General features: G+C 46.5%; 1 protein-coding gene across 3 annotated transcripts in view; it reads right to left on the bottom strand.

The window, feature by feature from the left end:
- The window catches only part of SMG6 (SMG6 nonsense mediated mRNA decay factor), a 249,485-nt gene that overhangs the window by 14,580 nt on the left and 209,472 nt on the right, over positions 1 to 25,433 (bottom strand). For all 3 annotated transcript variants that reach the window (XM_004483742.4, XM_023586172.3, XM_071210432.1), the window contains exons 14-15: positions 6,659 to 6,835; positions 2,328 to 2,474 (exon numbers count right to left, since the gene is read on the bottom strand). In XM_004483742.4, the coding sequence (XP_004483799.2) occupies positions 2,328 to 2,474; positions 6,659 to 6,835 (324 nt within the window). The remainder of the gene's footprint in view (positions 1 to 2,327; positions 2,475 to 6,658; positions 6,836 to 25,433) is intronic.

Below are 25,433 nucleotides of genomic sequence, written 5' to 3'. Positions count from 1 at the left end.
AAAGGCACTGGGAGCTGGAGACTAGCCTTACACCTCTCGGTTAACACCCCTGGAGACTGATGGAGTTCAGAGCAGTGTAATTTACAGCCCATCTTTCCCATCTAAATTCACTTGATGCTCCTTTCTTCCTTATTGTATTAGTGTGTGACCCAGGTACCTGCCAACAATAATGGCCTCTCTAGCTAGGAGCCTCTCCCCCACTCCCAGGAGTTTATACCTCTTCCTTGGGATTTCTCCCTCCTAAATTAAACAAAAAGAGGGAAAATAAGAAAAGGTTAACATGGGTTTGGAACGCTGAAGCCCCCATGGTTCTGGGCAGGAAGCCAATGGCCCGAGGGCACACACATGTGTGCGCTCTCCCAGAAGGGCCTTCACCGGCCCTGTTTTACAGCCACCTCGGCACAGACTCCAGGGTTCACGCATATGGCCAGACAGATGTGTCTGGCTTACGTTCAAGGCTGGAAAATGAAGAATTATGGAAGTGAAGGGCCCCGGGCATTAAAAAAAAAAAGGGAGGGGGAGGGAAAGGGGGAATTTTTCCTCTGCTGAGAAATCCTCCTGTGGCTGTGAGGCTGGAGGAAGGAGGCTGACAGGAGGCAGGGCCGCCAGCAGCGGCACATGTGGGGCCTGTTCTTAAAGGGGCCACTGCAGCCCTTGCTCTGGCCAGCCACCAGCAGGCCCCAGGGCACAGGCCTACTGGACAGGCGCAGCCAGAGCCCTGGAGTCCAGTTTCATGTTAGACCTTCTATTTGTAAGACAGTGCTTGTCACTGGGAGAGGCAAGGCTGAATACAAACTCTAGACAAGAACAGACCCCTCGTTATGGACTCCCAGGGCAGCCCCTACTTCCTTCTTTTAACAACACTAGCTCACACCTCAAATCCCCTGTTTCAAGACTGCCTTCTCCCCGACAGTTTAGACTCTGAACGGGACTTTTTTGTTCACTTCCTGTGCTCCCAACCACAAGCACAGTAAAGATGTTCAGGACCACTTGTTAAATAGAAAAGAAGACAATGTCCCTGATCCCAAGGAGTTCACAATACAGCGAAGGAATTGTAACGTGAGACATGATATAAATTTCACAAATGAAGTATAAACCAATGCTATAGGCACACTGAGCAGAGAGAGATGAATTCCTCCTGGGAGGAATCAGGGAAGGCTTCATTGGGGAGATGGAGTTTCATCTGGGAAAAGAAGAGGAATAGAGTTTTAACAGGCAACAGGAAATGTGGAGCAGAAGGGGAAGGGCACCTGGTTGAGGGAACAGTATTACTGAAGACCAGTGAGTGGGAAAGGACAGAGTGTGTCTGGGGGACAGTGAGCAGAGAAGAAGGGCAGTGTTTTTGTCTAGGCAGGAGGACCTTAGTGTCTGGACAGATATTTGACATGCAGTGTCTCATTTAGGCATATAGACACTAAGAGGCAGGTGCTATAACCATTTTCATTTTATAGATGAGGAAACAGGCAAAGAGAAGTTAAATAATTTGCCCACATGATGGCTATACGGTCACAGAGCTAGAGAGCAGTACAGCCTGGATTGTATTCAGGTCGACCTGATCACACACTCTTGAACCCTAGGCCAAAGAAGGGCAGCTGAAGAGAGGGAGGAAAGCCAACGTTCCTAAAGAGGCTGAGGGGGTGGCTTCACGCTTCCTCGTGCGTGCAGTCAGTCATTAAAGGGGGAGCGTGACTGCTCTCCTCTGTCTGCCCTGAGCCCTACTTAACTAAGAGGAAGTGAGCCTCTAGTGCAAGAGGACAGGCCTGGGACAGCCATAAAGAAGAACTTACTGGAAGTAAGGGTATGGGTACACGAGAGGGCTGATGGAGGAAAAAGTCCTTGTGGGGAAATTAAGTCATTTCTGGGATGGTGTGGTGCAGGTCCTGTCCAGAGGCGGCTCTTCAATTATACTGAGAATCCAGAGAAGCAGACTGCGTCTATGATATCTTCTCCCCTTGAGGATCTCCCAAGGCCTCTCCTGAATTATTGGGATAACGTTTGGGGAAACTTTGAAACCCCTGAAAACGTAGGAAAAATTGCATATGTGTGGTGCACATGGATTGTATTTATAGATTATCACTGACAGAGAGGCATTATCAGCTTCTCTAATTTGCCCTGACCCTGCCTTAGAGCCCGGGAGGAGGGAGACTCCTGGCACCAAATATGCTACCAGAATGTAACAATGGAGTAAGAAGTCGGGGCTGGAGCCAGGCGGGACCCTGTGAGACGCTTTCTGACAGGGTCCTGTTCACCCCTATTTCCCGGAACACTCCCCTTATAACCTATACACGACCACCCTGATGGGAACCACCTTCCTAGACAGGCCCCACCTGGATCTTTTCCTGGCGACGCTGCTGCTCAGCTATCTTCCTGGCCAGAGCCAGTTTCTTGGCCCGAAGTTCCCTGATGTCGTCCTCGCCCCCGCTGACTTCAGCCTCTGAATCTTCCTCAAAGTCTTCAATCACAACGTCCTCCTCCTTTATGTGGTAGAGCAGACCAGGGGAAAGAGGAGACTGTGAGCCTATGGCACTTACCAAACCCATCCTTCTGCCATGCCAGGCCTCCCTTGGCCCCTATACCTTGCAAAGGCCCCCAAAGTGTGCCTCCCTAATCAGGCAGAGGGGGGAGTAGAAAGAAGCTGTCACTATTCCCCCAAAACTGCTACCTTTTGAACTGTAGGGCTCTTTCCTCTTACTGAGTCACAGATGCAGACTACAAGTCACTCCCACTCATATACACATCCATGCTCAGACTCCCAGCTCTTTGTTTCATTCCCCCTTGCATACTCACAGAGGTCAAACTCTGGGTCTAGTTTCATTTTGAAATCACCAAAGGGGCAAACAACAGAGAAAGTTAAACCACCCAATTTAAATCTAATTCATGCTCATGATCTGACAGGAATCACCCTGGTCAATAGCTGGAGTTAGGCATAGAAGCTCCTTGCCCCAGACAGGGTCAGGGAGTAGATGCTCTACTCCAGAAGACCTTGCCCTGGTTTCTTTTTAAGACCACAACCTGGTGGTGTGGGTGCTGCTGGGCCCCATTACAGGAAGTCCCATGTCACGACCTTGCTCAGCTGCTCTCCCCAGGCCTGGGCAGGGTAGGGTGGCTGGCTAGTGTAAGACGCTTGCTGCCAGGATGGTACCTCTGTGCTGGCAGCCTTGGCTCTCAAAGCCACTACTCCCTGGGTGGTCCCAGGCTCCATTCCTGACTCTCTCAATTTTGGCCTTGGTCAGTAGAGAACATGCAGCTGCCCAAGAGCACTTCCTTGGAGGGACAGGGTTAGCATGGGTACATGGGGAGGGATTTAATAAGAGAAGATTCCTGTGTTTCTAAGGATGATGAGAACAACAATGATTATGATTATTGGCCGGGGAATGGGCTAAACATTTTTTGTGTATTAACTCGTTAAATCCTCACAACCAATTGTGAAATAGTTGCTATTACCACCCCTATTTTATAAATGAACAAACAGACTTAGAGAGTTAAATAACTTGCTCAAGGTCACATAGCTAGTAAGCGGCAGAGCAGGGATTCAAATCTAAGTGAGTCGACTGCAAAGTCTGTGCTCTTGCCTATTATGGACAAGCAGCACTGGGTTGAGGTCCTTTTTTCCCCAAGGGTACCTTTTTGGGTCTTTGTTACCATTAAAAACTGCCTGAACCTAGACTAGAAGTCCAGATCCGGACCTCCATGGCTCAGTTTCCCAGGCTTCCCACAGGCCCATCCTGGGTCTGTTCATACAGATTATGCTCTCCTCTAACTGACCATCATTTAATTTTCAGATGGATTTTCCTGGGTGAAAGTGGTTGCCTGGATGGATGGGTGACAGGATGTTTCATCTTGGGAGCAGAATTTATGGGTAGGGAGACAGATGTTTTGGTTGCATCCCTGAGGAAATGGACTCTGTCTTGTTCGTGAAGAATGATGTCTTGGGAAGTGGATTTGGATCAACTGATAGAGCATCCGCCTACCACATGGGAGGTCCACAGGCCTCCTGATCCATGTGGTGAGCTGGCCCATGCGCAGTGCTGATGCATGCAAGGAGTCCCCTGCAATGCAGGGGTGTCTCCCGTGTAGGGGAGCCCCACGTGCAAGGAGTGCACCCCGCAAGGAGAGCCGTCCTGTGTGAAAAAAGCACAGCCTGCCTAGGAGTGGCGCTTCACACATGGAGAGCTGACGCAGCAAGATGCTGCAACAAAAAGAGACACTGATTCCTGGTGCTGAAGACAAGAATGCAAGCGGACACAGAAGAACACACACAGCGAATGGACACAGAAAGCAGACAATGGCGGGGGGTGGGGGGAGGGAGAGAAATAAATAAAAAAATAAATCTAATTTCATAAAAAAAAAAAAGAGTGATGTCTGAAGAAACGTCTCCCCTTCTTCTCCCAATCAATTTAAGTGACACAGACTTGCAGCTGGGGGGCTGGGGGATAGATAGGATTTCAAGATGAGACTGAGAGAGCTTGGCACTATCTTTAGAGATCTCAGGGGCTTGGGGAAACTGTCCATAGTCACTGCTCATCTGGCAACAAGCAGTGTGACAGAGTTCACCTCCAAAGAGGTCCAGGCCACGGGAAGGAGAAAGACTTTCTTTGCACTTACTTCTTATTCATGGAGGTCACCTGGACTGGCCCACAGGGGAACAATGCCTGCTCTGGTCAGGGACACAGAGGGTTATCATGAGGCTTGGTGGTGTGAGCTTGACTGAGGTCAAAAGACGGTCAGAAAGGCTTGTCTGAGGTTCGCTCAAGTCTCACAGCAAACGAGGAAGTGCAGGGTTATGAAATTACACAGACCATGGTAAGTAGGGTTTCCCAGGGGCCACTAACATAAAGGAACCCAGGAGGCTCGTGGGAAAAGGAAGAAGTGGGCAGAGTGGCGTGGGTCACAACCTTTGTCTGGTCAATAGGCTAGCCTTAGAAGGAGGGAGAGAGTGTGGAATAGCCAGGATCAGGAACCAGAGAGCTGTTTTGTTCCTTCTAAGAGCAGAGGAGACCCTCCTTGACTTTACACTGTGCCCTTCTCTCTGGGCCTCACTTGCCTAATTTGGTTTGGTATTGGGGTTCCACTGGCCAGAGAACATCTCTTAAAACAATCCTGGAGAGAGCCTTGCTTATCTTTCATTGCCTGCTGGAAGTGTGGGTGAGATAACTGACAGAGGCACTGCCCCACCCATGCTTCCCTACACAACACCCAAGGCTTGAGTAGCATGGTTCTGCCCAGCCTGAAGCCTAGACACCCCAATGACTTTAGCAACCCTACTGTCTCCTCCCATGCTGACAGCTCATTCTTTCCCATTATTCTCTGCCCAGGTTTCATCTGGAGAGTCTGGAATCATGGACTCAGCTTTATCCCTGGAACCACCTCTGTCCTGGAAGCTGAGCCCTGTGTCATCAGGGGTGGGTGGGGTTCTCCTGCTATTCCAATGAAGACAGTCCAAGACTTTGCTGCTCTAAAGACTCTGAACCAAAGGTGGCCACTCTATCACTGCCTCAAATCACAAACGACAGCTTCCAGCTAACATCTGGCTTCCCTGGCCTGCTGCTGATTTCATCCCTGCACCCCACCCTGCTTCACCAGGCGCTTGAGACTGCTGTAGGCCAAATAACTATGTTGGCCTATGGGTGACCTAGCCTCTGGCTAGAACCGCTTCTCACCCTTTCCTAAGCCCCACGTCCTTCCCACCTAAGTCCCCTCTGTCTTTACCACTGTGAGGTGAAAGAGCCAACCTGTAGGGAAGAGTGAGGTGTGCATGTGCATGCACACATACACACCCAGGCAGAGTCACCCATACCCAGACACACTCACAAGGCAGCTGGCAGTAATATTTAAACACATCCGTGCTCTAACACCAGCACACACGCACATTTACTCTGAACCCACAGACAGCAGAGAAGCTGGCAGCAGGGTTCAACTTAGACTGGCACACAAGCTGCGGCACATCCAGAACCACATCAACAGGCACATGCAGAAAGATACACACATGCAGCTGCCAGTGGGGTTTTGCAGGGAAGGGTACAGAGATGTATGAACACGTGTGCGCGAGCATACACAGCCTGGAGTGAGGCAAGGGCTACAGGAACAACCAAGGGCAAACAAACAAGAGGAGAATTCCTTAATCACATCAGGATGTGCAGGAGGGAGAGAGGGAGGGAAACAGAGAGAGAGGAGTGAGGGAGGGCAGGCTGGGGAAGGAGGTGATTTTCCACATGGGGCCAGCAATGTCAGCTCTTCCTGTACGTGTGCTGGAGGCTGGGGTTGAGAGGCCTGTGCTGCACCAAGTTGCACACATCTATAAACTTGATCCTCAGCCTGAACCCTAACACCCGCCTTCTCCACTCCCTTTCCTAAGCCTCCAAAGCTGCACATTATTAAGCCCTTTCCTTCTTTCCCTCCCTTCTTCAATGCAACATTAAAAAAGAAGCATCTGGAACTCGTAGTAGAGTGAGATGGAGGCACCAGGGTGGGACTGGCAGGAAGGGGCACTAACAGAGTGCACTCCTGAGAAGTTGGCTGGTCACACTAACACAGATACTCCTCTGAGAGGTTATAATTACCAGGAATAGAAGTTGAGGCCATGGGTAGAGCAGAGCCGAGGAGGGGAACAGGGAGGGGGAGCTTCCCTTTGCCACAGCGCACTCTTCCCGCACAGTACCTCATCTTCCAGTTGTTTTCCCTCTTGGCTTCCCATTTCCTTTCCCATGGTGTCTGGGACGGGTGCCACTGACACATATTTTCCACCCTTGAATGCCAGCAGAGGCTCTTCTTGTCCACAAAGGGCTTCCAGAAAATACTTCAGTACTGTGACCCTTTTGCAGTCGGCTGCAATAACCTACAGGGTAAGAGGGAGAGAAGAAAACAGCATTTTCTGAAAGATGAAGATGAGAGAGGCCGCTGGTTGAAGGGCCACATGAGAAATACATCAAAGTTATTAGGCAAGGGTGGCAGAGTGGGTGAATGGAAGTGTGTGTGTACATGTGTGTGCAGGGTGGCGAGTAAAGGCTGAGGGGAGACCGAGGACCAAGACCTTCTGTAGGAATAAGTTACTACCATCTCTTTTTAGGCCATTTAGGGGTCGCTGACGACCCAACCCCAATGGTAGGGGCCCTCTGGGGGTCTGTCTTTTATTGAAATCCTGACAAAACAAAAGAATGTATTAAATTCTTCTAAATTTGGTATCTAATGAGTAGAAAGGGTGGAGTGCCAGATACCGGTGTTCTTAGAACACAGCTTTCCTGATAGCCTCACTGCCACTCTTCACTCTGCTCCCAGCTCCCCTCTCTCCAGTTTCCCCACAGAATTTTCAGCCCGAGTGCAAAATGAAAGATGAGGGCTTTCTTGGCTGTTTCATTTCAGCAGATCATTCTGGGCTTCCCCTGACAGGTTTCAGCCCCACCTAAAAGCTCTTCATGTTCTGGAGACTGGGGTCAGGCAAGAGATTGTCAGGAAGAGGAAGACAGGCAAAGCAGTTTCACCAAGATCTGCCCCCCTAAGCTTTGGCTGCCCTGCTCGCAAGTAGCCCATCGGCACATAACCAGATGTTGTCAGAGAACTGGGGCAGATTGAATTGATACGAAATTCACTATCTTGAATAAATGTCAAATTTGTGTCTTAGATGGAATTTCCACAACCACCCAGTCTGGGGTCCTCTGTGATCACACACGCATGCCCTCACCTCCATGCCCATTTGCTTTGTTTGCACCCTCTCTCATTCTCGTCCTTTCATACCTTTCTTGTCATCTCGGGCCTCTAGCTACTTGTCTATACTGGCAGGGTACTTACCAAGGGAGAGGAGGGGCCCTCCTCTATCTGGAACTCAGAACCCAGTGAAGGTCACACCACGTGGGAAAAAACACACTTCTGTGGCCATATATGTCATGGAACATCACTGATGTGGGCCCCCACTGAGTGTCCCATCCTTTTAATGCGTCCCTATTTCTTAATGTAAGAGGGACTTACATGTCTGTGTCACACCTTAAAGACTAATTTGGAGACTATCTTTGAATGTCTGCTCATTGTTTTCAGGTGCACGTGTTATTTACCTACCTGGACAGTCTCCCCACTGGTGACAAAGACATCTCATACTTGACTGGCAAAAGGTGCTAAGGACAGAGCTGGGCCCACAGGAAGCTCACAATAAAGACTTACAGGCACGGGGACACTAGCTAGGTGTCTCAGGGAGGAAATGAAGTAGGCAGGATCCAGTTTCTCTGGACGCGGAGGAAATGAGCACCAGTCTGCCAGCAGGCAGAAAAGTGCCATACACAATGGTCACCAGTGGTCTCCACAACTCCACCACCCTCTGCCACCCTCTCCCATCTAAACCTGCTACTGCCCCCTAGGAGTGGTTTTTGCTCTCCCTCACCAGTGTCCCTGTTACCATTATAGTTCTGAGTCTCAGGCCAAATAACTTGCCACCTCTACCTGAGAGGCTGACTTAAGAGATGCTCTGATACCCAGAAAAAGCTTGGGAGAGGACAGCCATCTTGGGCTTGGGGCGCTCGCTCATGGGCCTGCCTCCCTGAAGGAGGAAGGAAGCCCTCCTTGGGCCAGGGCAGGTAACCAGGGTTCCATCGCGTGTATTCAAACATGTGATGAGGAAGGCTAGAAATACAGAAGCAGGGGCTAAAAGGCATTAAAGAACAGAGCTGAAATGAGTAATAGCCTGGCAGGCAGCACACACAGTGGCCTCCCTGCATCCCCAGTCTCTCACTCACAGAGGAAACTTCTGCATTTCCACAAGACTGCCAGTTTCCTCTCTGTGGTCTAATTTTAACCACCTTGTCGTTACAGAGTGTGTCAGCCACCTGACCCCATTATGACCTCTGACCTTATGCCCCAGCTACTGCTTGCACTATGGAGAATTATGTAATGGGTCCAGGACTTTCCTTTTCAGTGCAAGGCTATTGCCAATGAACGGAGAGGAGGTGGGAGTTAAGGGGTGAGAGCAGGACAGAGCAAAAGCACGAGACGGCTCCTTGGCATCACCTGGGTAGTGAGAGATACACTGGCATCCCTGCTGAGTATGCAGCAGAACCCTGCCCAGAGAGGTGTTTGCACGCTGACAGGCAGGCAGGAGATGCCTGCCACAAAAGCATGGGCTGGCTGGTATGTTGAATGGCTCAGGAAGAAAGTGTGATTTCTGGCCAAGAGGGATAAAGGCCACATGTGTGGACGTGGGACTCCTGGAGATGGGGATTTCCAGGCCACAGCGGGACCCAGGGATGCAGACATCCTGAGCCTGCCTGCGGCACATCCTTAGAGGATCAGTGGGAATTGGCAAGCACAAGAATACAAAAGCAAAAAGGAGGGTCCCCCTCCTCCCTTCTGGTTTTCATTTTCTCCCTATTTAGAAGGAACCTGGCTTCCTTGGGGATTTTGCCTGCTATGGCCATTTCAGTCCCTCCTGTAGGGCAAGGGAATTCCTGGCTCATTCCCATTAGGGTCTCTAGGCTTGTGGCAAGAGGCCTGGAAAGGAGTCTACCTGTTTGGAGAGAGAAGTCACTGAGCTTTTTGGAAGAACATCCTCTCTCCTTTGCCATCAAACCTGTAGAGAGGACAGCCAAGTCTGTGCATAGAATCCTTAGCACACTGTGGGGGTGACAAAGGGAGAGTTCTAGATATCGAGAGATGGGGAAACTGAGCAGAAAGTCTCTGCCTCCAGCCCACTGGCCTGTTTTCTAAAGTATTCTGCTTTGAGGTAGGAGGAAGTGGTCCAGTGGGATGAGCACCATCGCTCTCCTGACCTAGAGTCTACAGGAAGCTGATGGGAATATTCCCCTAGAAAAAGCCTCCAGCACTTAAGTCAGAAAAATGAAAAGTTTGAATATGGCTATTGAGGGATGTATCATTATGGAAGAAGTGCTTCAAACCACCTACAAAAAGCAAACTCCTCTGAGATTATCCTTGTCTGGCCAAGGAGGACTTCCTGGTAGGAGAGGGGTTAAAACCAGTCTCCCTGCTTGGAGAGGAAGGAGTCCAGATGAAGTCTATGACATAATCCCCACAGTAACTCTGTTTATGAGCACGTTTTTCCATTCTGTATCAATGAAAAACAGAGAATGTAAGTGGTATGTACATTGCAGCTCTGGGCAAACTCTAGATTCTCCAGAGGAGAGAAAGCTGGGAAGGAGAGGCTTCCTTCCTGTGCTGTACCAGGGTGGGCTGGACTGGGGCTAGAGGTGGGTAAAGTGCTGCTGGTCAGGGAGCACCCCTGGGGACAGCACCTTCCTGGTGGCAGTCATGTTCTGGGGGGAGACTCACTGTGGAGTAGATTATCAAGAACTCTAAAGTTAACAGATAAAATCCTTCATACAAATCTTTCCAATGAACTTTGAAAATAAAACAGGGACTTTAGGTCAAGGAGAGCTGAAAGGAACGTATCCAGAGAAAACCCCTTTACCATCCCCTGAAGACCAGCTGAGGTAGCTCGCCCCCATCAGTGGGAACTGAAACATCTAGCAACAGGGCTTACTTATCACCCTATCAAGTCCACACGCAAAGAACCAAGCAGAAAGGAAAACTGAAAGTGAGATGTGGTGAGCGATACAGGACCCTTGCCTGTCCCAGGCTCAGTTCCTTCAAGAGAGACAATATGAGCACTGTGCGGTATAAGTGGAGTTGGAGCCAAGGAGGTAGGCCTTTAGGAAAGCAGGAAGAAACCTCTAGGTCAAGCAAGTGAGGGAAGGCAGACTTGGTTATTGGTCTGGGTATCACAAGTGGGGAGGTGGCTAAGCAAAGAAGAATGATGTTTTTCTGAAAGCTGGCAACTGTCCACCATCACTCAGCATGACCTCAGGCTAGCTCCAGCTAAGGAACAAGCCCAGCCTGGGCAGAGATGCCAGGGAAGGAACAGAAAAAGAGATCTAAGCTGCCTCAGGAAAGGTGGGTGAGGGTGAGAGAGAGAAAAAGGAACCAACACTTCTTGAGCACCATTATGCACCAGGCATACATACTGATGTACTTGGAAATGTAATACTTACTACATATTGACCTACTTAGACTTGCCAGTCTTAACACCTCAGAGAGGCCAAAGGGAAGGGAGAAAACCTACAATGGGCCAGGGGATATAAGGAGGGGTCAAAGAGTTGAACCAGGCCTCTGGGTGTAAGCCTGAGGGAATGAGATACTCACTCCATCTTTACTGGACCCTATTTTCTCCAAACAAGCCTCCTGAAAGGCATAAGCACTACACTGGCTAGTCAGATTTTACAAACTTTCTTTTTTTGAACTTTTGGTTAGGGTGATCAGAATTTAAACTTGCACTGTCAGCCAATTCTACTTTTTGCTTTGAAAAAGTCCAGCTTGCTACTGCTCCTCTGTTAAAGAGAAAAATCACACGGGTTTTCCCCACAAACTCCAGTTTACAGGTTGTTTTTCTTGCTTCTCTAAGTGGAGCCAATTATTCTCACATTTGTTGAAACCTTCACTCAAACTTTATAGCTTGTTAATTTTACAGAATGTCCTTAGAGCAAATAAGATGCAGAAAGGAAAGTGAAGTCTTACTGAGGTTATTAGGAAACCTTAAAATAGTCTACAAATCCATCACCAAAGCTGGTAAAATGTGGGCTGCGTGGCTGGTTTCTGAGGTCAATTAGCAATGGGTTAATTATCATCTTTAATGAGCTAAGCCTCCAGGATTGGCTATAAGAAATTTAACTCAGACTATTGTGTTTTCACAAACTGGGAACTTCTAGTCATGCACAACTCAATTTCACAGGAGCCTAAGGGTAGGTCAGCCTGTGAAGGTGTCTGTCAATGAAAGTTCAGATATAAGAAATGAAAAATACCACACAGGGAATCCTCTGAAGCTGGGAGCATAGAGGAAATGGTTTTTTCACATTCCTAGGGGGAGGGACTTACTGGCAGAGAGCGGACTACAGGGACAGGAGGGAAAATGGACACAAGGATGTATAATTACTTTGAGGACAGAGGCAACAGTGGGCATGGAGAGAGAGAGACTCACGACCCACCTAAATCAGAACAAGTGGATATAGAATTTAGATAGAGGGTAATGGATCAGAGGGGAGAAAAAGGAAGAATTTATGCAGGCACTGAATGACAAAAGGGTGGGAGAAAAGGCAAGGGTCCCTGTGTCAGGTAAAAATCCTGATAACCCCAAGGCACACTGACCCAGGGATTAACTCAGTCTTTCACTCTTTCCCTATCTCTGCTGCAGCCCATGCCAGTGGTACTGGCAGGTCTGTGCTAGGTGGGGGGTCAGTGGGTCACAGATGATAGGCTAACATCATTGGCCAACCCTCAAATAGCCACACCATTCCATGCATCTGGTCCCAAGAGCAGTGTTTTCCTCTTAGAGGAGGCAATGGAGGTCGCTGGCAGTGCCCAGATGCCTGTTCAGAGTGGCAGCCTAGCGCCCCCACCCTCATCCACTGTGTGTGTGTGCATGTAGGCCTAGGTGTCTTAAAGAGGGGTAGGTGGGGACTGGAAAATGGTTAAGTGGGAAGACTTATGGGGGAGGTGGGGCAGGTAGGCAACACCAATAGTTTTACTGAAGATTCTAAAAGTTACAGGCACTTGGTATGGGGAGAGAAATTGTAGTCATGCTGGTGGGGGAGTCAGGGGAAAGAGAGGAGTTGTGGTACGTACACTGGCAGTGAGTAGGTAAGCACAGCAGGAAAAACAGGTCCATTCTGGGAAGACACAGGACAAGACAATACAAGGTCAAGAGCCCGGGTTTCAGAGTCACGAGAGACCTGAGCTCAAGTCTTCACTGCTAATTCCCACCTGTATGTCTTCAGACAAGTTACTTAATTTCTCTGAAACTGAGTTTTCTCGAGTTGTTTGTGCGGTTTAAAAGAGAGAATCTGGGAAGTGAATGTGGCTCAACTGATAGAGCATCCGCCTACCATACAGGAGGTCCAGGGTTCGATACCCAGGGCCTCCTGGCCCGTGTGGTGAGCGGGCCCCCCCACACAGTGCTACTGTGCATAAGGAGTACCATGCCACGCAGGGGCGTCCCCTGCGCAGGGAAGCCCCATGCACGAAGGGTATACCCTGCAGGGAGAGCTGACCCCCACGAAAAAAGCGCAGCCCGCCCAGGAATGGGGCCACACACATGGAGAGCTGATGCAGCAAGATGACGCAACAAAAAGAGACACAGATTCCCAGTGCCACTGAGAATGCAAAAGGACATAGAAGAACACAGAGTGAATGGACACAAGAGAGCCGACAATGGGGGTAGGGGTGGGGGGGAGAGAAACAAAAAAAAAAAAAAGGAAAAGAGATAATCCTATCAAGTGCTTAGCAAAATGCCTGGGCTCAGTTAAGTGCTCAATAAATCTTAGGGGTGTGATTTTTCTCTTCCTTGCTGTCTCAGTCTGATTGCTCAGAGGTAGGTTACCACCACTGAGATGTCTGAAGTAGCCAGACTCAGAGGCAAGGTGGAATGCACCTGAAATATTTTATTCAGAGCTAAGGACTGAATCCAAACCCCTGGGCAGGCCACTTGGTGGAGGGAGTTCTTGGCCCTACAGCTGTCCCTCTTTTTAGTCCCCAAAATGATGCCTGGATCTAACCATAGGCATACATGTATTCTACTGGACTCCAGAGAGGCCCCAAGGGCAGGCTTGGGCTTTAGGGCCAGTATACCATTAATGCACAAATCAGAAACAAAAGTTTGTAGCAAACATCACAAATGCCTTGCCCATCTGGCCCCTTCATATTGGGTTGTGGGTGGGGGCTCTGCTTTTGCTAATTGTATCTTAATTAAATAAGACACAGGAGGATCCTTCAATATGGGAGCAATAATAAGAAAATCCCCAATAGGCATTTTCTACCTACCTGAATTTCCTGAGTTTGGACATTCTGAACAAAGCCAGATAGGAGCCTGGCCTCTCCTGGGGCAGAGTACAGCTGACTCCTCTTAAACTGTCCCCTCATGGGAAAGAAATTAGTCTCTTCTAAAGCTTTGAGTGCTGGCTGTACCAGCAAGGTGCAGTCTCAACAGTGAGTGTGTTGCAGAGAGCAAGCTATAGGCAGCAGCAGCTCAGGCTCCAGGCCAATCTAGTTTCCCCTGCAGAGTGCTCTGAGAGCAGCCACCCACACTGGCAGGGCTTAGGGGCGGATACTGGCACTGCCAACAAAAGCCTTTCAGGTTTGGCTGGCTTTAGCTGGTCTGAAACCTGGAACACAGGAACTAGGGCCCTCAGTGAACCAGCAGGGGAGGCTACAAGCTCAGCCCCTGGGGATGAAATCTTCGCGTGTGTCTCAGTCTGCAATCATCCACATGCAGGCTATTTCTACACTGCCAGTTAGTTGTGGGCAAGGGGCACTGACCCTTGGGCTCTGGTCACTCTGAGCCACATTCTTACCTGCTTTCCAACAGCAGGTCTAGGAGACCATCGCTTAGGGGTGTGTTCAGTTTCCTTCTACAAATCTGTTCCTAGTTTTATTATGTGGGTGGGGGAGAGTGCCCTTTCTGAGACATCTGCAGCATTCAACACATTTAGTCAACATTCAACAGATAATTACCAAATGCCTACTCTATGTACTGGGTACTAATCCAGCCTCTGGGGATTTAGGAGAGAGCAGAACAAAGTCCCTCCTCCTGTGTGGCGTTGATCACCTTCATACCCAGTACTTCCCTGTAGGAAGACGGGAGTACATGCCACCGTGGAGTCCCTTCCAGCGCCCCAACACTCAGGAGGGAAGAATTCTCACTCCTTTCTCTAGGAGGAAGAGGCAGCTTGAGGGAGAAGAAAAGCTCATTGCAGAAATCTGGTACACTGCTCCTTTATCCCTTTCAGGCTGATGAGTCCTGAGGAAGTGAAGACAGAGAATACCCCTGGGTTCAGCCTTGCTATAAGATGCATTTAGCCTGAAATCCCAATCTTTCTCTTCATACTTTCCATGCCCTGTGCAAGCCTTCTACCATCTACGCTTCTCTACCATACACTCACCACTCTTACTTCTTCCTGTTATTCTCTAAATCTTGACTCTAGGTCCCAGGCAACCCTGTTTGTGATTCTCCTGCAAGCCATTTGCTCCCTCTTGCACCTTTGAGAGTCTACATTTTATTCCCCTAACCTGTAGTGACTTTACCTTTATGCAATCAATTCATTCCTACGCCTTAGAGTTTAAGGAAAAAAATCTTTCCTTTTAAGAAGCCAGTTTGCCTTTTGCCCCATCTGCAAGCCTACCTTCTGCAAATTTTTCCTGAGGTCCTACAGTATGACAGAGACTATGCTAGACATCCTGGGGACACAAGAGAGAACAAGGCAGATGTAGTCTGTGACTTCACAGAACTTTCAGTCCAGTGAGGGATTCCACAGTAACCTAATACTAACCTCTTCTAAGTACACAGTTGTTCCTTTGGCACCAAAAGACTAGGCTTAGGGCGGTGGACTTGGCCCAGTGGATAGGGCATCTGTTTATCACATGGGAGGTCTGCGGTTCAAACCCCGGGCCTCCTTGACCCATGTGGAGCTGGCCCACGTGCCGTGCTGATGCGCGCAAGGAGTGCCCTGCCACGCAGGGGTGTCCCCCGAGTAGGGGAGCCCCTAGTGCAAGGAGTGCACCCCATAAGGAGAGCCGCCCAGCGCAAAAGAAAGTGCAGCCTGCCCAGAAATGGTGCCATACACACGGAGAAATGACACAACAAGATGATGCAACAACACAGATTCCCGAGTGGCTGACAACAACAGAATTGAACAAAGACGACGACGCAGCAAATAGACACAGAGAACAGACAACGGGGGTGGGGAGGGAGGGGAGAGAAATAAATAAATAAATAAATCTTAAAAAAAAAAAAAAAGACTAGGCCTATACTTCATTCATTTTCTCTGACCTCATTCATAACTCTCAAGATCGATATTACAAGCCACAAAGTGAGTTATTTTGCCCTGTGGTTGGAAGGGGCTTTAACAATCATTCAGAGTCACAACAGATCCTCCCCTACAACATCCCCCAGTGATCCCACCAACCCTTTCTTGAATGCTGCAGGTGGAAAGGATTCAAGACCCTGGGGAAGCTTTCTTTTTTCTTCTTTTTTTTTAGGAGGTACCAAGGATTGAAATTGAATCTGGGACTTGTACATGGTAAGCAAGCGTTCAAACCACTGAGCTACATGTGCTCCCCAGGGAAGCTTTTAAAACTGGTCTTTACTTAATTTTTAAGAACACACAGATAATTTTTATTATTATTCACATTAATGGACTCTGTTAACCCCCAGTTCTGACCAAGCTGTATGAGATATCTATTATGGTACTGCACCTACAAAGGGGTTCACTTCCTGCTACGGAGTCCATTCCATTTTTGGACTTTTCTAATTGGTGGAAATGTCATTTCCTTTTAAGCCTATATCTGCCACCCAGTGGTTCTAATTCTATTCTCTGGGGCCACAAAAATAACTCTAATTCTGCTTTTATCTGACTGGCCTCAAACTACTTGAAGTTTCCCGTGTTATACTTTCTCTATGCTAAACAGTAACATTTCTTTCAACTGTTTCTCACAATTCAACTGTCTCAACACTCAGCTTATTCTTTCATTAAGACTAAAGTGAATGCCCAAGTACCCACATGTGATCTGGCAGCAGAGAAGAGAGCAGAGCATCTCACTTGTTTTGTTCTGGAAACCACAATTCTATTAATAGGCCAAGATGGCATTGGTTTTGTTTACTACCTTGCACGACTGATATATAACAAGCTTTAATAAAACCCCAGTTTTCATACATGTAGCTGAATCATACCCCTGCCCCCCACGAGTACAAGCCCTTCATTAACCCTTTTTATATCTTCACGGAGGTCTCCCCATGCTACCAGAAACGGTACTGTGCTGCACGCTACTTGCTACTTGCAGTTAACTCTTTGGATAAGTGTAGGAGTTTACAATTATTCTTATCTGATTTCATCTTGCTATCTACTTCTCCTACTGCAGCCCACTGTATTAGTCAGCCAAAGGAGTGATGATACAAAATACCAGAAATTGGTTGGTTTTTATAAAGGGTATTTATTTGGGGTAGAAGCATACAGATACCAGGCTATAAAGCCTAAGTTACTTCCCTCACCAAAGTCTATTTTCATGTGTTGGAGCAAGACTGCTGCTGACGTCTGTGAGGGTTCAGGCTTCCTGGGTTCCTCTTTTCCAGGGTCTTGCTTTTCTCTGGGTTTAGGGTTCCTCTCTTCCCAGGCTTTGCTTCTTCCTGGGCTCAGGGTTCCTCTCTTCCTGGGGCTTGCCTCTCTTTCCTCTGTGTGCTTACTTCCTGGGTCTCCAGCTTAAGGCTTCAGCATCAAACTCCAACATCAAAAACCCTCAAATCTGTCCTTTGCCATGCCTTTTATCTGTGAGTCCCCACCCACCAAGGGGTGGGGACTCAATGCCCTAATGATGTGGCCCAGTCAAAGCCCCAGTCATAACTTAATCATGCCCAGGTACAAACCAGACCACGAACATAATCCAATCTGTTTGGGGTGATGAAAAAGTTGATAATGGATGGTGGTAATGGTAGCACAACATTGTGAATGTAATTGTATAACTGAAAGTAGTTAAAATGGGAAATTTATGTTGAACATATGTCACTACACACACACACACACAAACTTCATAACTGTACAACCTTAAACTATGGACCACAGTTACTAATACAGTTATAATACTGTTTAATCAGTTAAAACAGGAGTACCACACTAATGTAAAATATTAGTAATAGGGAAAAATTGCATGTGTGCATGTGGGGGTAAATGGGAACTCTACTTTCTACATGATTTTTCTGTAAACCTACAACCATCCTAATAAAAATTTAAAAATTAAGAAAAAACGGTAATGAAATAAAACATGTCAATATAGATGTGCAATGGACACAACCAATCCAATGTCCACAGAGAAAATGTGGAATGGGTGTGGGAAGGGTAGCCATGGTGGCTGCTGGGTTTGGGGAATGGGAGGAAGAGATGAGATGTGGAGGCGTTTTCGGCACGTGGAGTTGTCCTGGGTGGTGCTTCACGGACAATTACGGGACATTGTAGATCCCCCCAGGGCCCACTGGATGGAACGTGGGAGAGTGTGGGCTATGATGTGGACCATTGACTACGGGGTGCAGTGATGTTCACAGATGTACTTACCGGGTGCAATGGATGTGTCACGATGATGGGAGAGAGTGTTGCTGTGGGGGGAGTGGGGGATGGGGGCGGTGGGGTTGATTGGGACCTCATATTTTTTGAATGTAATTTTAAAAAATAAATAAATAATTTTAATTAAAAAAAAAAACAGAAAAAAAAAAGCACATTTCTGGATTCCACTTTGGACTAAATGAAATATTTCTGGAGCTAAGGCTTTGGAATCTGTACTTCAAGTGAGGGGTTCTGGGTGCTTATCAACAGTAAGTTTGACCGCCCACACTTCCCGTGCCGCTGACGACAACAGAAGCGGACAAAGAAATAAGACGCAGCAAACAGACACCAAGAACAGACAACCAGGGGAGGGGGGGAAATTAAATAAATAAATAAATCTTTAAAAAAAAAAACCAACAACAAAAAAACCAGTAAGTTTGAGAATCACTGCTTTAAAGGCTGGAAAGATGGGTGAAGGTGGTCACAGTTTTAGTCCACTCTTCAAAATGTTTTTAGGTAGAAATAATACTTTAGGTACATAATAAATAATACTACCTTACATTTTTCCTGGCAGCACCTTATGGTTCAGAAAATTCTTAGCATCCTGCAAAGCAGTTATTATCACATCTGGATAACGAAAATACAGATGAGGAAACTGAAAGTCAAGGAATTTAAATGACATGCTCCACAGAGCTAAGACTGAAGACAGATGCCATGACTTTCTAGTCCAATGCTCCTGCCACCATGTAAAAGGTGAGCGCTTCACTAGACCTTCTAGGGCATAACAACAAAACCTGCTGCATGCTTCACTCATCATTAACAGAGCTAACACTTAGTGAAGAGTTACTATGTGCCATACACTGTGCTAAATGCTTCACATGGAGCAACTCATTTAATTCTCACAACAACCCCATGAAGTAGGTTACTGTCATTACCTCAATTTTACAGATGAGGAAAACAAGGCACAGAGAAGTTAAGTAGCTTGCTCAGGGTTATGCAGCTAGTAAGTGGAGGAGCTGGAATGTGCTTTTGCTCTTAATCACTATTCCAAGTGCCCACAGCTCATAATGGATTCAGAGCATTTATATGTGTTTTGGAAAGGGAACCTCACACCCCCCACAAAGGAAAAGATCTTGGTCCAGTGTGGAAATTTTAAGAGGTAATCTCGTTACTAATTTCCTAAAGACTGAACTCCTTCTGGGTTTGGTGTATGTAGCAGTTTGATATGGTTATGAATTCCAAAAACAGATATTGGATTATTTTTGTAATCTGGTCTGTACCTGGGGATGACTGAGTTATGACTGGGGCTTTGATTGGGCCACGTCATTAGGGTGTTGAGTCCCCACCCGCTAAGCGGTGGGGACTCACAGATAAAAGGCACGGCAAAGGACAGAGTTGAGGTTTTTAATGTTAGAGTTTTGATGTTGGAGCTTGATGCTGAAGCTGGAGCCCCAGGGATAGAGACAGGGCTGTTTGCCTGATAGTCTACAGCTGACCTTGTGGAGAAAACAGAGGAGCTGAGCCCAGAGGAACCAGGAAGCCTGAACCCTTGCAGACATCGGCAGCCATCTTGCTCCATGTGAAAATAGATTTTTGTGAGGGAAGTAACTTATGCTTATGGCCTGGTATCTGTAAGCTTCTACCCCAAATAAAAACCCAATTTCTGGTATTTTGTATCAGCACCCCTTTAGCTGACTAATACAGTGTACTCTTCTTGAGCAGCTGACATGCCACAGGTCTGGGGAAAGCTTGGTTTAGTGGAAAGATCTCTTCATGGTCTCCAAACTTGTGTTATCTTGGGCAAGTTACCTAACCTTGTCTGCAAAATGAAGGGGTTGGATCAGATGATTCTGAAGGTCTCTCTCCATTCTTAAAGACTTCTATGATTCTGGGCAGTCATCTTGGAAAGGAGGAAAGACAGTTTTGCCACTGAGCCCGAAACTGGAGCTCTGTCACATGGGACAGTGCCAAGAGCTGGACTTAGCCTTTTTGGAAGGATTGTGGATTCGGAATTTGAACTAACACTGACAGGCAGGAGACTAATTCCTGATGGAAAAAGGTGATATAGTTCTTCTCATATGATAAGCCACTCAGGAAGACTTGGAGGGTTTCATGGAATCGTTAGCACAGAGATCCTCCCTGGCCACAGAGCTAAGGCAGAAACAGCAGACCAGTTTTACATAAAGCTCCAGAGCGGAAAATTTCTTTTGGTGTCCAAACTAAGTTTTTGGTTTTCTGTAAGGCTTGGAAAGACTTATACTGATGTTTTAATCACCTGTTTAGTGTTCTGAAGACCCTTGTTAGAGGCCTCACTGTAGGGAGCTGCTGGCTCATGTACCATGCTCCTGTCGTGAGCCCTGTTTCTTTTCCATGGCCATCTCCAACATCCTGTAGCCCCCTCTGGGCCACTTGGAGGGTATATAAATCAAACCTGTGATACCTTCGGAGGCTGACAACACTCTTTATGGCTAACTTCTCACCAGATCCAAGTCAGGAAGGACCTCTTAAAAAAAGTCAAGGAACAAAGAGGTGTGAAGAGGTCTCTGGGGAGCAGTCACACTTCTGTTCCCCAGGGGCAACACAGAGGAAACAGCTTGCCTTCTAGGGGAATCACCATCCAAACAATCTAAAGTACTTGGGTATTTATCATGAAAAAAGTTCTCACAAATGAAAATTAGTCCTGAACAAACTCAGGGCAGGGAAAGTTTTAGAAATGAAAATTCACAAGAATGCAAGAGGCCAACTGAGGAGGGTCAGGGTAGTGGCAAATAGAGAAAGGTGGCATTTTATTTCCTCTGTAATATTTATTGGTCATAGCTTTTCAATGGCTGAAATGTCCCATTTTACTGGGAAAGCTGTGGTGGAGATGAAGCAGTGATTGACAGTTGCAAGGCATTGTTACTACATTTGATTATCATGGTAATCCTGTGAGACAAGTGCCATCACCTCTATTTTCAATAAGAGGAACCTGGAGCTCAGAGAAAACAAGCATGTAGTAAGTGGTAAAACTGGAATTTTGAACACAGATTTTGTCTTGCTCCAAAGTCTATGCTCAGTTCAATACATTATGTTACCTCTTATGATGGTAATGACGCTTCTGCAAAGAGCATAGGGCACTCTTGGAGAAAGGGACCTATTATTTCAAGTCCTTCTTACTAAAGGATACTATGCTCCCTGGGTCAGCAGCAGCCCAAAGACCTCCAGGACAAAATAAACAATTCTGATGAACTTGCATTTAGATGAGCATAAAATGAATGGGTGCTTGGTTAAGCTACAGGCAATAATAGATACTGAAATTAAAATTTTCTCAAGGTACCTGCCCTGAAATTAGTTCTATTATTCAGGTTTATTGCAATTCCTTGGACATAATATGGGCAAAACCTTAGCTCATCAGTCAATGAGCTGAATGACTATGGGAAACTACTTAGAGGCTGGCTGCTTAAGTTAAGCTCTATATATCAGCAAGTTCTCTGTACTGCACAATCTAGAGCTCTCATATTGGATATAGTGTTAAGGGAAAAGTCCATCAGAGAGCATGGGGACAGGACAAAAGAAACCAAACTTCCCTCCTTCCACCTGGCATCCAAAGTCTCCACTGATCCAAGAAACTTTTAACTGTGCAGGCAACAGTGTGTGCTGTCTGACTGGACCTTTGGGCTTGGAGCAAGATATGATGGAGAAGAGAGAAAATGGCAGTTTGCTTTTCAGGAGAAAGACCACTCTTAAGGAGGAGATGATGATTTCTGATTCAGGGTTCAGGAAGCATTTCATTGCCATAGAATTTTCCCTTTCTACCCCATTTCTTTCCTTCTCTTCTCTACTTTCCAGGGTAAGTTCCTTCAACTGTTTGCTCTCTGGCTGAGAGCTAACTTCCCTTTCTCTGGCCAGACCATGCTGCGCATGCCATTGTTCCCTGCCCTGTTGTGCCATAGTTCAAAGCAAATAAGCTGCCAGCATGCCTTTTGAAGGAGGAAGGGAGGGGGTCTTTCAAGGCAGCTCTGCTTACTGAGGTAAAAGAGGCTCCAAGAGCAGCAAACAGCACATACTGCCTGCACATACTGCCCTCCGACGGTGACCTCAGAGGAATCCACTTCCAAAGGCTACTGAGAGAAAGGAGAGAGTGAGGGAAGGGAGAGAGCAAGGGAAGGGAAAGAGAGAGCAATCATGAAGAGAGAGATCTTAAGTCCCAAAGGAAAAACTCTGGGAGGACAAGGAAAAGGCTGTCCTGTTATGATGGCAAACTTAACCAGAATCATCTGATTATAACAGAGAGAAGAAGGGTGCTGGGATAATGATCAGGGGTAGAAGCTTACAGCCCACTGCATAAGTTGGGGATGTAGGAGAAAAATGTTCCAAAGCTGATGACAAGGCAGACAGGAAACTTACATGTCCTTGCTGATAGGAAAGAAAGAATGAAATTCTGGGTCTTCTCTCAACAGCAGGATTTCTAACAGGCGCCTGAAGTTCACCCTCTTCCCAAGGATGTGCTGACAGCTGGGAATACTGTCCCTAAGGTCAGGCAGGGCAGGGATCTAGACCTCTCCAAGAGTTCAAAAAGAGGTTCAATAAGGTCTCAAATCATGATCCAAAACACAAACAAGAATGCCATTCCCGGTTGGGTTTCCATGCTGTAAAAAAGTAGGGGAGAAATGCCAACTACAAAGTGCTCTGCCTTCTGTGGAAAATGGAGTATGCAACATATCTGGCTCCAGGTTCTGACTTGTAAATCTAAGTGAGACCAAGTTGCTAGCTGCTAGAGGATTATAGTGTTAAAGAGACATTCCACCACCCAATCTACCAGCCTTTCAGCTCACTATCTGTGGACTTCTAAGGAGCTGATGAGAAAGCTGTCCTGGGCCTTTGTAGGAAGAGCAGCCTTGGACTTTGGCAGCTCCTTCTGGACCCCAGTTCATTGTCCTGCGTTCTTAAACAGTTCTGATGGAACAAGCCATCTGTGAGTATTATTTAGCTTGGAACTAAAAGAGGGTGAGGATGTGGAAAAAATACACTGAGCAGTAAAAGGATGGGGCCAGAGTGAGAGAAGGCAGGTGGCATGTTCAAGGGACTGTGTTGTGTACCAGAGCTGAGAAGTGGGATGAGATTGCAGAAAGGAATGGTGCTGAAAAGGGCGAGCATGGGAAGGACCAGAAGGCCTAGAAGGACAGTAGGATTTTATTTCCAGAGTGGTGTTTGCTGTTTTCCTTCAAGGGCTCACAAATCCTCATTTGAGGCCTTCCATTTATAGGAGAATCCAAGGGTAAAAGAACTGTAAGGACATCTGCCTTGCCTTCTGAAAAACTACCTGAACCCTATTTTAATTTCTTGCTGGGCTTGAATCTTATCCTCAAAGGGAAATCTACAAATTTTCTATAGCCAAATCGGCCAAAATAATGGCAATAGTTGAAAAGGTAGAAAATGGAGATGTGGGAATTCTCATGAATTACAGCACACAGCAACAGAAATTACAGGATGATCTGACAAGATACATGGGGATTGGGAAGCAGACTTGGCCCAGTGGTTAGGGCGTCCGTCTACCACATGGGAGGTCCGCGGTTCAAACCCCGGGCCTCCTTGATCCGTGTGGAGCTGATGCGTACAAGGAGTGTGCCCCATAAGGAGAGCTGCCCAGTGCGAAAGAAAGTGCAGCCTGCCCAGGAATGGTGCTGCACACATGGAGAGCTGAAGCAGCAAGATGACACAACAAAAAGAAACACAGATTCCCGTGCTGCTGACAACAACAGAAGCGGTCAAAAAGAAGAACACGCAGCAAATGGACACAGAGAACAGACAACTGGGGCGGGGAGGGAGAGGAAGGGGAGAGAAATAAAATAAATCTTTAAAAAATAAAAAAGAAATAATGAAAATCCTATAATAATGACTGAAGTAATGAATGCACAACTATGTGATTATACCAAATACCACTGATTGTACATTTTGGATGAACTATATGCTTTATTAATACGTATCAATAAAATTGATTTATTAAGGGAAAAAAAAAGACTATGCCTTATATCTAGAGTCAGGAAACCTATTTTTCTGCAGGTCACTCTGGAAAAATGGCATTAGAGCTGATATCTCATCTGATCCATTCCGGGTTACCAAGTCAATGTATTATATCTTTGTAGCCTACTCTAGGATTTGAAGAGAGACCAAAAAGTTGCTGTTGAATATATTTCTGATTCTTTATTAAGTCCTTCCAAGTTAATAGATCAAGAACTTATAGACAGCAACACAGTAACTATGAATGTTACTTACTTTAGCACACACACAGGAAATATGCAAACAATTATTAATTGCTTTGAAGTAAAGTTTCAGTGCTTCATACAGATAAGACAAAGACAAAATTTTTGTAACAGCCTGTGCTAGGGATACCTTTACATCAGTCTAAGCTTCTTTTTACTGATAGCATGGATCTTAAAAGTTGTCACTGAATTCTGTTATTTAGGCAAAAGTCACTCTTGATGCCAACAAAGTAGAAAAGAAGTTCAATGAGAACATATCTTTTAGGAGGCACTCAGGATATGGTGGCATCCAGGGTTCAAACACCAGGCCAAATTGAAACTGCATAGTAATGTGTAGTTTTAAAGAAATGCACATATTTAAAAAAATTCAAATAGTACAAAAGGCTACATTTCAAAAACAAAATTTCCCACCTCTGATTTCTAGACCCTCTGTTTCCCACCCCTGAGAGGAACTGTTGCCAGTTTCTGATGTATCCTTCAGAGATATTTATGCATATACTGCCATATGTGGTTAGCTATATGGTCTCCCCATACCTTTTATAAATATATTTATACAAATGGTGGTATACTATGCCATATGTTTTTTTTTTTTAACTTAACAGCATATTTTAGATATCATCAACATCATTTGTGAGCATATTTCATACCAAATGTTAAGGATCATCAACAATAAGGTTCTGGAACAGATTGAGAAAACTTGTTCACTGCAATAGACTTTCTCTGTGTTGGGAGGATTGACAGAAAGACCTAGCAAAGGCAAAGAAAAGCCCAGCAACAGAAAAGTAGAAGAAAAACTGTGATATTCTGCTGAAGTCCATAAATCAGCAGCAAGAAGGCTTAGGGTGGGCAGTACCATCAGACACCCTCAACCAGGTAGGGTCTTCAATGATAGAAGGCTGGGCAAATAAAAAAAGAATGTGAATATTTACGTAATCTAAGTATCTTAAAAAAAAAAAGAGAGAGAATGCGAAAAGTATATGTATTATAGGTATGTGCTTGAGTTTGCATGCTGCCCAGTAAGAGCTTCCACACCAGAGGAATAAAATGATCAGGAGGGTCTTCAACAAATTCAGACACCAGAAAGATTAGAACAGCATTTTTCACTGGAAAATTAAGCCAT

Source organism: Dasypus novemcinctus, chromosome 21 (genome assembly GCF_030445035.2).
Source record: "Dasypus novemcinctus isolate mDasNov1 chromosome 21, mDasNov1.1.hap2, whole genome shotgun sequence".
Lineage (NCBI taxonomy): Eukaryota > Metazoa > Chordata > Mammalia > Cingulata > Dasypodidae > Dasypus > Dasypus novemcinctus.
This window is presented reverse-complemented; position numbering and strand designations above follow the sequence as displayed.